The sequence below is a fragment of the Lithobates pipiens genome, unplaced genomic scaffold (genome assembly GCF_037356315.1).
Source record: "Lithobates pipiens isolate NorthernLeopardFrog02 unplaced genomic scaffold, aLitPip1_a1.2 Scaffold_8, whole genome shotgun sequence".
NCBI lineage: Eukaryota > Metazoa > Chordata > Amphibia > Anura > Ranidae > Lithobates > Lithobates pipiens.
The window spans coordinates 555,895,591-555,914,102 of NW_027507903.1; the positions used below are offsets into that span (position 1 = coordinate 555,895,591).

Consider the following 18,512-nt stretch of genomic DNA (forward strand, 5'->3'; position numbering starts at 1 on the left):
TGGTTTAGGAGATATTTGCCCGAAAATGGGCACCGCTGTCTACGGCGCATGCGCCGTAGACAGCGGCGCGCATGCGCACTAAATGCGGCAAGTCCAAGAATGGATTTGCCAAATTTGTCGACTCCCGTGCGCATGCGCGGGAGTGACGTCATCGCGGCCTCGCCGTATGACAGCGGCGGAGCTGCGAGGCGTGACTCCCGTGCGCATGCGCGGGAGTGACGTCATCGCGGCTTCGCCGCTGTCATTGGTCGGAGCTGCGAGACGCCACCAGCAAGATGGACGCGGCGGACTACAGGGATCAGCGGCGACTTCGCTGGCTCCTGTGTCAGGTAAGTGACACATAATGAGCTACTATGCGATGCATAGTAGTCCATTATGCTTTACCTTTGCAGGGAAAAAAAGAGGAAGTAAACCCATCAGGGTTTACTTCCTCTTTAAAAAACCGTAACCACAGACAGCTATGTGAATTGAATGTTGTTTATAACTGCACATCACACTCTATTGGCTGGTTAGAGGATTGCTACAATTTGTTGTGAAAACCCGTAGAGATCTAATAGATATTTGAGTGTGGTTCTTTGTAGTACTGAGTGCGGCCATTTTCTCGGAGACCGTAATTACATTGTTGCAGATGTATTCAAAGCAGCAAAAATGTCTCCTGTAGCGGAGACTATACATTCACGGAAACAAGGGCTTGCGTGTGATTGCGGAAAATCGCAAGAGAAACGTAATTTGCTGCGCTGTGATTGGCTGGGTGAAATCCTGGCGGAAGAAGCCGCGTAGTACAGGTGGAAAGTGCTGCGGCAGGAAGATGGGGTGGCCTGTGCCACCGATGACTTACATATTACTGGGAGGACAGGGCTTGCTCCTCACCTTCTCCCTCATCGCCTCCCAGAACCAGACCAGCCCTGCCCCCACCACAGAGCCCAGCACCGCCCCTGTACCGGAGCTCAGAGACCCCCAGGGGCCCCTCATCTTCTGCGAGTACTTGTGAGTATCCGGGGTGACAACTGTGTGTGTGTGTGTGTGTGTGTGTGTGTGTGTGTGTGTGTGTGTGTGGGGCAGTGTGTGATCCTGAGGGGTGACAACACTGCGGGTGGGGGGGCAGTGTGTGTGATCCTGGGGGGGGTGACAAATCTTTGTGGGGGGCGGGCAGTGTGTGATCCTGAGGGGTGACAACTCTGTGTGGGGGGGGGGGGGGGGGCAGTGTGTGATCCTGAGGGGTGACAACTCTGTGTGGGGGGGGGCAGTGTGTGAGATCCTGAGGGGTGACAACTCTGTGTGGGGGGGGGGGGCAGTGTGTGATCCTGAGGGGTGACAACTCTGTGTGGGGGGGCAGTGTGTGAGATCCTGAGGGGTGACAACTCTGTGTGGGGGGGGGGGGCAGTGTGTGAGATCCTGAGGGGTGACAACTCTGTGTGTGGGGGGGGGGCAGTGTGTGAGATCCTGAGGGGTGACAACTCTGTGTGGGGGGGGGGGGGCAGTGTGTGAGATCCTGAGGGGTGACAACTCTGTGTGGGGGGGGGGGGGGCAGTGTGTGAGATCCTGAGGGGTGACAACTCTGTGTGGGGGGGGGGGGCAGTGTGTGATCCTGAGGGGTGACAACTCTGTGGGGGGGGCAGTGTGTGAGATCCTGAGGGGTGACAACTCTGTGTGGGGGGGGGGGGGCAGTGTGTGAGATCCTGAGGGGTGACAACTCTGTGTGTGGGGGGGGGGGCAGTGTGTGAGATCCTGAGGGGTGACAACTCTGTGTGGGGGGGGGGGCAGTGTGTGAGATCCTGAGGGGTGACAACTCTGTGGGGGGGGCAGTGTGTGATCCTGAGGGGTGACAACTCTGTGGGGGGGGCAGTGTGTGATCCTGAGGGGTGACAACTCTGTGGGGGGGGGGCAGTGTGTGAGATCCTGAGGGGTGACAACTCTGTGGGGGGGGGGGCAGTGTGTGAGATCCTGAGGGGTAACAACTCTGTGGGGGGGGGGGCAGTGTGTGAGATCCTGAGGGGTGACAACTCTGTGGGGGGGGGGCAGTGTGTGATCCTGAGGGGTGACAACTCTGTGGGGGGGGGGCAGTGTGTGATCCTGAGGGGTGACAACTCTGTGGGGGGGGGGGGGGGCAGTGTGTGATCCTGAGGGGTGACAACTCTGTGGGGGGGGGGGCAGTGTGTGATCCTGAGGGGTGACAACTCTGTGGGGGGGGGGGGCAGTGTGTGATCCTGAGGGGTGACAACTCTGTGGGGGGGGGGGGGGGGGGCAGTGTGTGAGATCCTGAGGGGTGACAACTCTGTGTGGGGGGGGGGCAGTGTGTGATCCTGAGGGGTGACAACTCTGTGTGGGGGGGAAGTGTGTGATCCTGAGGGGTGACAACTTTGTGTGGGGGGGGGCAGTGTGTGATCCTGAGGGGTGACGGCAGTGTGTGATCCTGAGGGGTGACAACTTTGTGTGGGGGGGGGAAGTGTGTGATCCTGAGGGGTGACAACTTTGTGTGGGGGGGGGGCAGTGTGTGATCCTGAGGGGTGACAACTTTGTGTGGGGGGGGGGGGCAGTGTGTGATCCTGAGGGGTGACAACTTTGTGTGGGGGGGGGGGCAGTGTGTGATCCTGAGGGGTGACAACTTTGTGTGGGGGGGGGGGGCAGTGTGTGATCCTGAGGGGTGACAACTTTGTGTGGGGGGGGGGCAGTGTGTGATCCTGAGGGGTGACAACTCTGTGTGGGGGGGGGGCAGTGTGTGATCCTGAGGGGTGACAACTCTGTGTGGGGGGGGGGGCAGTGTGTGATCCTAAGGGGTGACAACTCTGTGTGGGGGGGGGGGGGGGGCAGTGTGTGATCCTAAGGGGTGATAACTCTCTGTGGGGGTAGTGTGTGATCCTGACCCCCTCTCTGCCAGTACTGGGTCACCTCCCTCTGATTGGTCAGAGAGGGCTTTACATGGGACCAGCATTGGATGGGATGAAGTATAGGGGCTCATTCACATCAGGGTGCGTTGCAGTGGTTCCTCAAGGGCACTCTCACACTGGGGGGGGCGTCAGGCGATAAAACAGCGCTAACAGGGCTCTGGTAAGTAATTTTGGAGGTGCTGGGTGGCTGCCACACACACAATTTTTTTATCTTCATGCATAGAATGCATGAAAATAAAAAATAATTCTGCCTTTACAACTCCTTTAAATCTCCTTTCTTCCCCATTCTGATGCTCACTTTGAACTTCAGCAAGCGGTCTTCACCATGTCTAGATTCCTAAATGCATTGAGTTGCTGTAATGTGATTGGCTGAATAGCAATTTGTGTTACCAAGCAATCGAACAGGTGTTCCTAATAAAGTGGTCGGTGAGTGTGTAGTGTTATGGCACGCCAAAAGCCGTGCGTTGGCAGACACCAGATCACAAGGTTCCATGTGGTTTGGTGTTCTGCGTTTTTATAAGTCGTGCATACACTACTACTACTCAGCAGTCCAGTGCATTTTGCATCCCATTGACATGTACGTGATCCCCGTGTAAACCGATCCTTAGAGTTGTTTTGTGCATCACCTTAGTGCAGCCCATTCTACACAACAGACCAAAGATCATGCATGCTGCATTTGCAGCACTGCAACATGTGGTAGTCTGTTGTTGCGTGTCGCGATGCAAGTGTGTTGGAGAGCCAATCACAGGCACTGTGACTATTCCCGAACTCTGCATCTGCTGACTGTAGATGCAGAGATTGGGGAAATGTCACAGTGCCTGTGATTGACGCTGTCCGCTTCCTTGCGAGCTCGGGCACATCGACTTCTGAACACGCCCCGGCTCACCCTGACAATGAGTGTGGCGCTCGGGATTGTCAGGCTAAAGAAGGTAGATATATTCACAGCAAAAAAACATAACGCGCTCGAGCTTGGGGGCCACAGATGGATATATATGTAAATTCCAAGTGGAGGCCACATCAAACTGCAACACGGTTCCCTGCAGTCAGTGAGAGGCACTGGTGGATTAGGCTGGCTGAAGGAAAGATTATTATTTAAAAAAAAAAACAAACACTCAAGCTCATCTTTACCCGGAGAGGTGCTTGGGGATTGGTCAGAGGCTAAAGAAGAATATAATAATAATAATATATATATATATATTGTCATCAATATTACAAAATATATAGTATTCCAGTTGCAATAAACTTTGCATAAAATATTAAATTTGCATTTAATTTTAATGGTTCAAAAAAAGTCAGGCAAAATGTTCGGCCCTCACGTATGTTCACTTCATGAAATCTCGCCCTCTTAGAAAAAAAGTTTGGACACCCCGGTTGTAGACGCTATAACTTTCACGCAAACTAGTATACACTTACTGGGATTTAGTTAGTTTATTTTTTTTTTTTTTTTTTTTTTTTTTTTTTAACAAAGATATGTAGCGGAATACATTTTGGTCTAAATTTATGAAGAAATTCACTTTATTTATTTTTATTGTATGTTTTATAGTAGAAAGTAAAATTTGTGTTTTTTTTTTTTTTTTTTTTTTTTTTTGTTTTTTTTCCGTTTTTATTTGATAAAAAATAAAAACCCAGTGGTGATCAAATACCACCAAAAGAAAGCTCTATATAGTGTGTATTGTGTATTTTTTATTGTGTATAAAAAATTATATAAGTTTCATTTGGGTACAGCATTGCATGACTGCGCAATTTTCAGTTAAAGTAGTACAGTGCTGAATAGCAAAAAAGTGGCCTGGAGGGGTTAAAGTCATTTCCCAACAAAATAATGCATGGAGACGTGGATGGATGGGATGAGTTTGCTTTGGATATTTTTATATTTTTATATATTTTTTTTTTTTTTCAAAAAATTTTTATTCAAATTTTTATCAAACGGTTACAAACATTGGTTACATATTGTGAGATAAGTCACTTTTGTAGTATAGAAATACAATTGGCTGTCATAGTTATAGTGAAAATGAAAAACTGTTGGAATATTTCGATGAGAAATCGAAGAGAATGAAGCGAGACACAATATAATAAGATCAGATAAACTAAAGTCAAATAAAGGAAAAATGAAATAAAATAAAATAAAATAGATTCTGTTGCAAATGTACAGAAGCCAAAGAAAGATACAAACGGTTATTCCCTCCTAATGTGAGGGTAGATATCACTGGATCAAGTAGCATAGATAGATTACAAAAGAAATCAGTACCTCAAAATGCATCAGTATTTAAGGAAAGAGCATAACATTAAGATTATAGTCTATACATCATTGAGTCTAATGTGCATAAGATCATCTCCAGACACCCCTACTGGGATCTGACTGTGACCGGCGACGGAATCGGTTAGGGATTCCTATAAGAGTGATTAACAACACCCAACTGTCAATGACAGCACGTTATGTTTAAGTAAAAAATTATACAGAACAGCTGTCCTCTGGAAGGGAGGAAAGAGAAAAGAGGGGGGGGGGAGGAGATTCGAAAGAACCAAGGAGTTACGGGAGAGGCGAAGTGTGGTGCACATGAGGGGGAATGTGAGTTAGAGTAGGTTGGGTTAGTCCTGCTAGCCCAGAAGATCTAAAGTGTTTCCATACAGCCCAAGTTTGCCCATAAATGTTCGGGGTATCTTTGGCCTGATGGATGAGTTCTTCCATTTCCGAAATTTTGTCTACCCTTTTTGTCCAATCAGCTATGGTAGGGGGAATAGTAGATCTCCAAAGCACCGGGATGCATAAGTTAGCTGCATTAATGAGGTGGATGGTCAGGGATTTAGTGTATTTCCGGGTTATATTAGGGCCATAATGTAGTAGGAATTGGGCGGGAGTAAAATCAGGGGAATAGGTGGTAATTTGAGAGATCAATCTGTGTATTTCCTTCCAAAACACTTGCAGTATGGGGCATTCTCACCATATATGAAGCAGAGTGCCCAACGCATTATTGCATCTCCAGCATGTCGGGGGAACCGCTGTGGCGAATTTGTGGATCTTGTCAGGGGTTCTATACCATTTAGCATAAATTTTGTATCTGTTTTCCTGAATTGAGACGTTCACAGACCCCTTGTGTAGATTATGATAAATCAGTTCCCAGGCCGCCGGTGAGAGATCTAGGTGCAAATCCGATTCCCATTGTTGCACCATTTTGTCCGATTTGATCTCGTGTGAGGAGAAAAGGAGCGAGTAGACCGTGGATATTGCTTTGGATATTATACATAAATTGCGTTTTCAGTGTGTTGTGTTCAGATACAATTTAAGTTCCACTTTAAGACTTGACCATACATGGTCAATTTTTTTTCATTCAGTTAGCAGACTAAACCAAATAAACAAACAAACACATTCCCCCATCCACACACACATGAGGTGGTGGATCAATTTCCTCACCCCATCTCACTGCTGGGAGGTTATATTCTGACAACAGGACCCAGCGATGTCAGAATACAGTGATCAGCGTCTGGAGCTGATTGGCTGCAGCCACTGGTTGAAACTTTTCCAACGCGTCCCCTTGACAGCAGTCAATCAGCTAATCGATTTCTGTATAATGGGGGGAGCCACACACTGATGGAGATTGAACCTGCAATACATTTCGTGCAGCTCCTTGTATCTCAGACAAATTTGCACTTCTTTGTACTTACTTTTTATTTTATTTTTTTTTTTTCCCCCTCTCAGACCAGAAGAGTTCATCCAATGTGAGGATCCGATGGATCATACAGGAAACGTGACCATGCAGCAAGAGATTGGCTATGGCTGTGCCAGGGTAAATGTTGGAGTACCTGCTATTGTTTATGGATTTGTTTCTTTATAATTTCACACTTCTGTGGTTAAGGGCTCACGCAGGTTAGTATACAATAGGCTGCGTTCAGGTTGGTAATGTGTACAGATCTGAAAGCACAGCAGTATTGTATGCTGTGGGCCCAGTCATACAGAACCTTTTCAGTGTGCAACATTTTGCTGTCATCCAAAATGTTATGTCCACAGTCCGATTTTGGTTGTATTTTACACTGTATGCATGTTAACTATTGTGCAAGTGTTTAATTGTGTACAACTTAAGTGTATTGTTACACCAAATTTTTATTTTGTTTTCTATGTGTATGTTCACATTTTTGTACCTGGTTGATCCCGCCAGTCACCTTTTTTTTTTTTTTTTTTTTTTTTTCTTTACTGACCACACAAAGCACAGAAGGCCATTTAGAGGTACACAGGACAACTCCGTTCTGCCTCTGACCCCCTCCGAGTCCCAGCCTGCCGGCCTCTGGCCCCCTCTCTATCCCAGCAAGAAATTGTAAACTTATTTAAAAATTTAGCTTTTGTTTTTTTACTTTTATTTTGTAAAAATGCGTTTACACTTCACTAATGCATGCAGCCAAAGAATTTGACAGTGTCTCTTTACTGGACTTTTATAAGTTTTATCTTCCGAAAGAAAATCTCCCACTCTTCACAATCAAGCCTTATTCAGGTCATCCGTTTTCAGCAACACCTATATTTGTGAGCAACTATTTTCAAGGATGGAACACACAAAGGGCAAAGTTAGAACCAAAATATCTGATGAGCACCTTGAGAATTCATTGAGAGTTGCTGCTACATCCATTTAGTTTATCAAAAACAGTGTAAGATATCGCACTAGTTTTATGTTGCCCCCTCTTACGTTTAAAATAAAATTAAAAAATTATAAAAAAAAAATGAAGTTTTATTTCTCAGCTACATTATTTATATCAGTGTTCGTTAACTTGTGATCTGCCCGACTTTTTCTGCTCATCAACTATGCTTATTGTTGGTGTATTTTATGTCCTCTTCTTCCAGTATGGCCCAGGAAGGTCAAAAGGTTGTAAAAAGAAATTCAATCCGGATGGCTGCACTCCAACAATAAATTCTTTATTGGTTAAAAACCATACAGCAAGAGATGGCATCAACAACTAACATGTTTCACACCATAACTCCGGGTGCTGACTCTATAGGCAAAAGACAAAGATTTATATACACATGCCAATACAAATTAATAGAGTGAATGAGGTGGGCTCAATTGATTAATAGAAAAATCTGTAAATTAGTGGATACTCATTACACATGGCAACTCGGCTCTGATTAAATCAACATTACGTTTGCCGAGACCCATATCTCACACAATGTTACCATTTTGATGCGATTTTAAACAATGGAGACCAAATCTCGACTAAAGCGTGTACATTTGATGGTTTTTATATAGTTGCTGATGACTTGTCTATACCTCTAAAAACTTGGATAGGAAGTTAAAACATCAAAAGATAAAAAGCAAAGAACAAAAAAAAGGAACACATGCATTAACAGATGTATGAAGTTTCATTATTGCTGAAGGAAAAAGTATGCTTATGAGAACATCTGCAAAAATTGGCATCAAGGCCAAAAGATTAAATACATGACTATCATTGAATGGAGTATTCCATATATCAAACTTTTATTTTGTTGTGTTAAGGCTTAGAGAAAATCCTTCCAGCAAAAAAAGATATAGAACACTTATTAGCATATATAAAAAATAAATATATAAACACATATGTGTGAGCTGGTGGTGCTGCAGACCCTGGAGCATTTATATCCTCATCAGGTTTTTTAGCAGCCAAAAAATAATTCAAGGATTTTTAATTAAAATTCTTTATTGTATCAAAAAGCAATTTGACAGTTATGATAGTTGTAAAAAATTGTATGCTCTGGCATTCACTTGAAAATGACAAAACCACCAATCAAGATGAAATTACATGTTGTATGAGATTTTAATAAAATTCCATTTTATTGCAAAAGAATAATATCCCCCCCCCCCCCCTGCGTTTTGACCCTTCTAATTGTGGTCTTCTTCAAGGGGTTATTTTATTCTATGCAGAGAGAGGGAAATATTTTACATTTTAATAATCATTTGATTTATTTGCCTGTGTATCTAATCACACAAACAAAAATATGTATATGTACCAATCAAGATGATAGAAGAGAGAAAAACATGTCCTATAGCCAGAGATTTCTTTTAAAAGCAGCTCATTCCATCAATCTTAAAACCATTGGTGTGTCATCTCCACCTCCTATGACATGGACCCTGCCCTCAAGGAACTTACAAGAGACCATTTGTTTGGACCCCGGAGGAGGAGATAAGCGGACAGGCACCCGTAGTATATCATAGTAAACTTATTTTAATTTATTGAATCCAATACAAAATAATAGATTTTTAAGTATTAGATTAAATATTTGAATAATTAATTGTATTGATATATAGATTATATTTTTTTACTTATGGTTTATGGCAATAACGGAGATCCATATAAGTGCCATGTGACTAAAAATGTGAAGGTGATTAATTACATTGATCAAAAATGTAATTAGATTGAATTTAATGTGGCGTGAATTGAATAAAAGTAATGAGGTGAATGTGCTATGTTGTATATAATTAATAAAAACTGATAATTATAAGTGCCTTAAGCAATGTGAACACGCATATATGACACGCAGTTGATGTGATAGAATAACAATGCAGATAAAGGAGCATAAATGGCTTCCAAAAGTCTGTATCTATATTATTGAAGTGAAAGTATTCTATAAAGGTTATTTAACCACTTCCCACCCGGCCAATGCACATATACGGCCGGGTGGGAGCCTTCTACTTCTGATAGGACGTTCAGGAACGTCCTTCAGAAGGAGCGGGATCACGCGCGTGCCCGCGCAGTGGCGTGATCCCCATGCGCCCGTATCAAACGGACACGGCGCATCTCAGATTGGCAGGAGGGCTCTGTGATTGGCCCTCCTATTAACATGACGGCCGTGTCCAATCACGGCCGTCATGTGATGTAAACAAACAGCCGGTTGCTAGGCAATCGGCTCCTCCTCTCACACAGAAGTCATCGCTGAGGAGAGGAGAGCAGATCGCTGCAGCCGGCTGATGATCAGTGAGTATGAGCTGTTTTTTACAGCTTTTTACTCACTGATCACCAGTCTAGTGTAAACACACAACACACCACACAGTATAAACACAATGTCCCCAAAACACACATGTCCCCAAATAATAAAAACACATGTCCCCCACATATGTCCCACTAAAATCACATGTCCCAATGATTATCTGCACACATATGTACGTGATCACCTGCACACATATGTACATGATCATTTGCGCACATGTCCGTGATCAAACAAACCAATTATTATACACTTAACAGATTTTTTTTTACCAAAAACATGTAGCAGAATAAATTTTGTCTTAAATTTATGACAAAATTAGATTTTATTGGATTTCTTTTAAAATAGAAAAAATAAAATATTGTTTTTTTTTCCAAATTTCTGCTTTTTTTGCGCTTATATCGCAAAAAATAAAAACCGTAGTCGTTCATAAATACCACCAAAATAAAGCTCTATTTGTGCGAACAAAATGATAAAAATTTCATTTGGGTACAGTGTAGCATGACCGCGCAATTGTCACTGAAAGCGCTAGAGAGATGAAAGCTGAAAATTGGGCTGGGAAGGAAGGGGGCGAAAGTGCCCTGTATTGAAGTGGTTAAAGAGATTCAAAGTAGTATTGCACTCCCCATCCCAAGACTTACTTGTTAGCAGAGTTGTCCGTGTGTCTGTGTGTCAGCAGCTTACTGGGAATCACTACAGGATCTGCGAGAGCTGTTAGCATATACTGTATATACTTCCTTAATAGTTTAATTATGTACAGGTGCCTGTTAACAGTCCCGCTTCCAAACCCACCTGAATGTCCCTGACCACCATCATGGCAGTCTCCTCATGGTCTCCTCTGTGTTTCGGAAGGCATTGCCCCGGAAATCTCTGTCACTTCTTTTGCAAACGTCTGACATCACATGCACGCGCCGTCACAACAGCGCATGCGTGCCATCCGGCCGTGATCATGGGATGCCACCGGCACGACAATACTCCCTCTTTTGGCGCTAATGAATTTAGCACCAATAGTGAGTAAATGAGTGGGAGAAAACAAACACCTCTCCCTTCCCGTGTCGGGAAGTTAAGAGCGACAGGATACCACTGATGGATGTGGGGAGGACACTGGATTGGAATGCTGACAAGAACTGCAAAAAAGAGAACATGATTATAAAAAACATAAAGATAAATATATCATTCATTGTTTCATATTTTAAACCGTACATAGTTGCAAGATAAATACAGAGAAAAATGTATTACTTGATACTCTGCATTTAAAACATATTTTTGCATCTATTTTAAGGTGTACCCGAAACCAGGCTGAATTTTCTATTTTGCCTTGAAATAATAATTAAAATACTTTGAAAAGAGAAATACATTATCTCATTTAATCAGCTTTGCTAGACACAAATCTTTTTTAGGAAAGGGGCAAAGGTTATAAATACATTTAAGCCAGGAAAGGTGGTGGCCTGTAATTTAAAAATCCAGAGTTGCTCGTGTTGGAGAAACACTTTATTCCAGTCTTCACCTCGATCAGAAATATGTGTTCTGTCGAGGGCAGCAAAGGTAACTTTTGGCATTTGGTAATGATGGTGTAAGACTACATGTCTAACTACAGGTAGGTGTCTATTTCCAATTTCCAATATGTGGAAATATGTGGCCCAGGTACTCGACAAGATCCTCATGTAGGCAGAGGTATTGCTCCCCCCCCCCCCCCCCCAGGTACAGATTAGCTTAGGATGGGGCACAGCATGTCAAGCATGTTAAGAATATAGTCCAATCTTTTAGAATGAACTCATTTAGAGCCCCATCATGTCTTGATCCCTGTTGTAGGACTTTCTGTATAGCTGCCAGGCTGCATGAATGGAGCTATACAGGGCTTCAACATCAATTGTGACGTGAAGAGTATCCTTTGGAATGGTGATTTCATTGATTATTTGTAAAAAATGTATAGTATCCTTAAAGGAAGGCAGAGAAACGACCTAGAGCTATAAAGAAGAATCAATAACTCTACTCAAGTTCTCTGTCATACCTCCGTTGCTGTAGATAATTGGTCTACTTGTAAGTGAGGTTGAATTTTGGGTAAACTATAGAAGGTAGGCACCCCCCCGGGGGTGCTTAGTCCTAATAAATTCAAAAAGGTCTTTACATATGGTCCCATTTTCATAGGTGTGATCCACCATCCCATAAAAGTCTTGATTGTAGTTATTTATGAATGTAATAGAAATGGTGCAGTACCAAATAGTGTTAGGCAGAATTTTCTTGCACATCAGGATATAGGGCTTGTTGTCCATTAGGACAACAATGCCTCCCTTATCTGATGGCTTATTTGTAATAAATTCATTATTGCATAATTATTGTAAGGCTTGGTTTTCTTCCAAGGACAGATAAGAGTGTTCTTCCTAATGGATAGCTTACAAATATTTTTGATTGTCTGCTTTAGAAAGATGGCGACACTTGGATTCATGTTTTGGAGATGGAAATTTCATGGACGGTTTTTTAAATAAACTTGTAGGATTTTGTGTTGATTTATTTACTTCCTCAAAAAGTTTATCAAGGTCTAACTTGATTTCAACATTCTAGTTTAAATAGTTGCATAAGGGGAAACACATTTGTATGTATATATATGAAAGAAGAAAAGGGCATAAAAGGTGTATTTTTCATGGATTCTGTGTAGACGCGTGTGTGTGTGTATATATGCTGCCCCAGGTCGCTAATTCTAGACGCAAATGCGACCTGGCGCCCGGGTTTTGTCGAGCCCTGCACTAACCCCCTCGTTGGCACATTTTAATGTAGTTCCTTTGTTTAAATACTTGGGGGGGTTAATATGTCTTAACTCTCCTAGAGATTTCATCTAAGATAATATTCTCCCTTTACTTTCTAAATTTCAAAAGCAATATAACGTGTGGGGCAAGTTACCTCTTTTTTGTTGTGGGAGAATTAATTTGCTTAACATGATTTTGTTGCTGCATTTTCTCCTATATGGAGACCCCTGAGGATGTTTGCAAGAGTTAATACTAAATTTAGGCACCTGATCTGGAGGAATAAGTCATCGGGGATAAAGTTAGAATTTTTACAGTATCCTATTGATGCAGGAGGTTTATCTGTCTCCAATCCATGGATCTACTTCTTAGCAGCCCAGTTACAACAGCGGGGTGGAACACTGAAATGTCGCCCTACATCTTCCTACAGCCTATGCTAATTTATGAGTCAAAGTTGCCAACCTTTATTTTTTTTTATTTTTTTTTTTGTGCAACATATGGATTGTAACGAAAAAAAATAAAATACTTTGGGATTTCCTCATTTTACAAAATTTGCCCCCATTTGGGATAAACCCCTTTTTTACTGAAATATGTACGCTGGAACAACTCTGATTGTTGCCCTTTAAAATCTTTTGCACAATTTGCAGCAGACTTTGAGATTAATCCTAAGTGTTTTTATCAATATCTCCAGCTTGGCTTATTCTAGCTAAGCCTAATTTTGGAATTTTTTATTTTTTTTTTCCTCCACGCCTCTCATTAACACTATAGTTAATGTGTTATCAACTAAGACTGGCCATACGCGGTTTGAATCTCGGCCAGTTAAGCAGGACACTAACTGTTGGATTTGAAAAGTTAGTGGGCAGGCTGAATGTCCCATGTTGATCGCTCAACTTGGGTACAACCAGTCTGCTGGATTCCCTTTGTGATTATTGTTAGTGGCTTCTATAGAATAATCACTGATTCCCCTGTCAGCATTGTCTGTGTGCAATCCATTCTAATTTCTTTGGGTTGCAGGAAAGAAATGCGCACCGTGTATGGCCGGCCTTAGGAATGGGTTTTGGACACCTACCGTGGATTATTAAATCATTTCCTTTTGTTACAAAGTTCTCGATGCTAGAGAGAGAGAGCTTGGAGGATATTCTACAATGCCTTCAAAGTGTTTCCTTATCTCCCTCTCATAGACCTTAAAAAGTATTTATTTTACATAGCGTTTATAGAACTCCGGAATTGTTATTTAACGTTGGTCTGAATGATGACCCTTGCTTCGTTAGATGTGGATAAGGATCTGGGTCCCTTATTCTTCTACTTCCCAAATTGAGAAGATATTGGGCTGAGGTCATGGGGACTCTTAACTGCCTTTTTTTTAGGTTAACTTGTCGGTTGACCCTCTTACCTGTTTAACCACTTCCCACCCGGCCAATGCATATATACGGCCGGGTGGGAGCCATCTACTCCTGATAGGACGTTCAGGAACGTCCTTCAGAAGTAGCGGGATCGCGCGCGTGCCTGCGCAGCGGCGCGATCCCGATGTGCTCGTGTCACCCGGACACGGCGCATCTCGGATCGGCAGGAGGGCTCTGTGATTGGCCCTCCTGATCACATGACGGCCGTGTCCAATCACGGCCGTCATGTGATGTAAACAAACAGCCGGTTGCTAGGAAATTGGCTCTCCTCTCCTCACACGGAAGTCATCGCTGAGGAGAGGAGAGCAGAACGCTGCAGCCGGCTGATGATCAGTGAGTATGGGCTGTTTTTTACAGCTTTTTACTCACTGATCATCAGTCTAGTGTCAACACACAACACACCACACAGTACAAACACAGTCCCCACACATGTCCCCAAAACATACATGTCCCCAAATAATAAAAACATGTCCCCCACATATGTCCCACTAAAATCACATGTCCCAATGATTATCTGCACACACATGTACGTGATCACCTGCACACATATGTACATGATCATTTGCGTACATATGTCCCTAATCACACAAACCAATTATTATACACTTAACGGAATTTTTTTTACCAAAAACATGTAGCGGAATACATTTTGGCTTAAATTTATGACAAAATTTGATTTTATTGGATTTCTTTTCAAATTCAAATAGAAAAAAGAAAATATTGTTTTTTTTCCAAATTTCCGCTTTTTTTGCGCTTATATCGCAAAAAATAAAAAACGAAGTCGTGAATAAATACCACCAAAATAAAGCTCTATTCGTGCGAACAAAATGATAACAATTTCATTTGGGTACAGTGTAGCATGACCGCGCAATTGTCACTGAAAGCGCTAGAGAGATGAAAGCTGAAAATTGGTCTGGGAAGGAAGGGGGCGAAAGTGCCCTGTATTGAAGTGGTTAAAGATAAACCCACACGACCAAGTAATGGATCAGAATCTATTTAAAGCTTTCAGACTAATTGGACCTCCTCGACCTCCCTTCTCTTTCTGAATGGATAACAGAGTTTAACAAATATATTCTCTTTAAAAACATGCTATCTTAGGAACTCTGTGGAAGTTTGATACAATATGAACAAAGTGGATATTGCATGTATCCTAATTTTATCACTCTACTATGATGATTGCGCTAACTCCACCCTCTTTCGGAGGATTTTTTCCCCCTTGTTGTGTTTTGTTTTGTTTTTGTGTTGTGTTGTTTGTTTGTTCTGCCCTGCAAGACAGGTAGTTATTTTGTTTTTGTATTTTTTTTTTTTGTCTGTATAATGGAAAAATGTTTATGAATAAAATCCTGAATTAATAAATAATAAAAAAAAAAAAGATATACCTGCCAAATTGTCAATATGTGGCACACCCTCTTTTTCAAAATCTTTTCAGCCAGCCATTGCTCCTCCCCTTTTTAATCTTTGAAGGGAATCTCTGGTGTACAGGCACAAATGGCCATGATGTAAAGATATTGAAGAAAAGGCTTTACAGTTCTGGGGTAGGCTGTATGGTGCACATAACTGAGCCCCCCGAGGTTTAAGCAGATCTATCCTCTTAGGGCAATGGTTACTGAAAAAGGGGGGAGCGGGATGTCTCATTCTTGTATTTAGCATGTTATTTTATTGTATTACTTGAGAATAACTTGTTGCTTTATTTTCAGTTTGGAGGACAGGCATATGATGACGTGGAGCATACAAAAGTCATGTGCCATGCTCTAGGTGATATTGAATGCGCTGGACCTCGCTTTTTTCAACGTGGGAATAAACCGTGTATCAAGTATGTATTAACAGATCTTTTGTGTACTCTTTTTGCTAGAAGCTTTAACCCTTTCGCTGACAGACATTTTTGCACACATTTAAAAATATTTATATTAGGCCTGAAGATTAGTTAAAAAAATAAAATAAAATATATATATATATATATATATATACATACATACATACATACATACATACATACATACATACATACATACATACATACATATTTTTCTTTTATTATTCACGCTTTTATATAGCGCCAACAGTTTACCCAACGATTTACAATGTATAGGGGGGACAGTACAATTGCAGTATGGTTCAATACAGAGGGGACAGGAGGGCCCTGCCCGTAGAGCTTACATTCTAAAGGGAGGGGATAGTGGTACAAAAGGTAAAAGATGTGAGGAATGATTTGATGGAGGGTGGCTCGGACACAGTTGGTGTGGGATAGGCTTCCCTGAATAAGTGTGTTTTCAGGGATCTCCTAAAGGTGGACAGGTTAGGGGGTGATCGGATATACCAGGACAGGGAATTCCAGAGGATGGGAGAGGCTTTGGAGAAGTCCTGAAGGCGAGCATGGGAGGAGGTAACAAGGGAGCTAGAGAGCAGGAGGTCCTGGGATGAGCGGAGGGGACGATTTGGGCGATATCTTCAGATGAGGTTGGTGATGTAGCTGGGGGTGATGTTGTGGATGGCCTTGTATGTTGTGGTTAGCATTTTGAATTTCATACGGTGGGGTAGGGGAAGTCAGTGAAGGGATTGACAGAGAGGGGCAGCAGTCATGGATATTTTTTTATCTTTTTATAAAATGTCACAAGATATTGGTGCAGCTGTTTATCAAACCCATATTTTGAGCTAAAGAAAAACTATAGTCTGTTTTAGTGCACACAAGCCATATATATTATCCATTTTTTTGATGGATGAGGTTGTGTTGAGTAAATTGATTTAAAACATGTCAAGCCTTAAAATTGCGTGTGCCTGTGAAATGGTGACAAACTACAGTATCCAAAATTGTCTTTTACAGGTCATGGGTTTAAAGTTAACAGTGATTGATGGTCATAGAATTATTGCTCTTACTCTGATATGCATGGTGACAAATGAATAGCGCACTTGTCATTCTTATACATTTGCACATCCAATGCATGCATTTATGCTCTTGTGTAACCCCTAATGACTCCCCTGTACTCCATTGAACCTAATTAAGCAAAAATCCTCTTTGATTAAATTTTTCCACCACAACTGCTGGGAAATGACTGCTCTGAACCCGGTAATGATGAAATGTTCTTCTAGCTTCATTTACTGGAGCCACAATTGGCGAAAGGTTTAACCGTAAAAGGTAGTTGCAGTTATTCTTTAAAACAGAACTTCAGCTTTAAAATATTGAATGTGCCTTTTAAAAATAAAGCTATGCTAAAATACCTGCCTTTAATCCAGAGCTGTCACCAATCTTTTGGGTCTGGCCAGCATCATTCAACCCACTTTCTCTGAACCTAAGCTTTCATGGACCTGCCCACTGAGTGTGTGTCACCCCACCAACTGTTAACGTTGCGGGCTCCCTGGACAGTAAGTGTCCTTATTAAAAGTCAGTGTTTTTAGCTCCTGACTTTAAAAAAATATTGCCTAATGACCCTGCACTCTTTCCCATACAGGTTAAAGCAATGGGGTAATTAAACATTCTCTCACATCCCCACAGCTTATACACGCCTACCCTTCACCCCTTATTGCTCCCTTCAGTCATCAGGAGTGAGGAAAGAAAGCTATGGGAGCTTCAAACAGACTTTCCAATGCTTAAAGTGTAACTTCATTCTCTTAATCCTCCCAGGACCTCCTGTGTTTTTTTTTTTTTTTTTTCTTCCCCCTTTCCAAGTCCAAGCTCTGCTGTACACGGACATTAAGAGACTTAAACATAGTCAAATACAAATACTTGCTGTGCTTGCACTGAAAAAAATCTATTTCCTGATACATTCATTTATGTCCTTTTTATATCTGCTTGGAGTTTAGCTTTGTTTTCACAAATCTCAAACTGACAAGAAGCTGTACTATGAGGTCATGGTTCTCAACCCTTTGATTTGTCTCTGCACAGGTACACCGGCCACTATTTTATTACCACGTTGCTGTACTCCTTCTTTTTGGGCTGCTTTGGAGTAGATCGCTTCTGCCTGGGACACACGGGCACCGCTGTGGGCAAGCTCCTCACTCTGGGAGGTCTGGGAATCTGGTGGTTTGTGGATCTTATATTGCTCATTACAGGAGGACTCATGCCTAGTGACAACAGCAACTGGTGCACAATATACTGATATATAGACCACCCATTGGGGACGCTGCAATCTGTATCAGACTTCCAGCTGCAGACTCCACACTCCCCTGAATTTCATGTGGCAACACCATGGCACAAAGACAACACTGGTTTACACAGCTGTGCTTATATGTAAGATACAATGATGTAAATATGTTATACAGCAATGTTTAATGTTACACTGTAATAAATGTAATTTAAGATGGGAATGTTTGCAGTTTGTGCCTATTCATTTACCAGAACACTGGAGGGATATAAGGGTGGCCATGCAAGGCCTGGTATTTACCAGCAATTGTTTTTCAGGCCATGTAGAGATTAAGTGATAAAGCTTCAGGGTTTTTCCAACCGGAAACAACACAAAACTGAAATAAGGGTCTCCTTTTAATGTCTGCATGAGAACAAGCCCATTCAAGTGTTTGAAAGTGCTAAAATAACACATTGAAATGTAAG

At 42.3% G+C, this 18,512-nt stretch overlaps 1 protein-coding gene across 1 annotated transcript; it reads left to right on the plus strand.

Annotated features, from left to right (window-relative positions):
- The first annotated feature begins 717 nt into the window (after positions 1-717).
- On the plus strand, positions 718-18,271 carry TM2D2 (TM2 domain containing 2). Its single transcript, XM_077469960.1, has 4 exons — positions 718-987; positions 6,583-6,670; positions 15,667-15,782; positions 17,850-18,271. The coding sequence occupies exons 1-4, from the start codon at positions 809-811 to the stop codon at positions 18,061-18,063; spliced, it is 597 nt and encodes a 198-aa protein (XP_077326086.1). The 5' UTR covers positions 718-808; the 3' UTR covers positions 18,064-18,271.
- Positions 18,272-18,512: the final 241 nt, after the last annotated feature.

Bases quoted from the DNA above. Each gene is read 5' to 3' on its own strand.
- TM2D2 (XM_077469960.1), top strand. From the start codon at position 809: ATGGGGTGGCCTGTGCCACCGATGACTTACATATTACTGGGAGGACAG. The intron at 988-6,582 runs GTGAGTATCCGG...TCCCCCTCTCAG, and splicing joins CTCATCTTCTGCGAGTACTT to ACCAGAAGAGTTCATCCAAT. The intron at 6,671-15,666 runs GTAAATGTTGGA...CTTTATTTTCAG, and splicing joins TTGGCTATGGCTGTGCCAGG to TTTGGAGGACAGGCATATGA.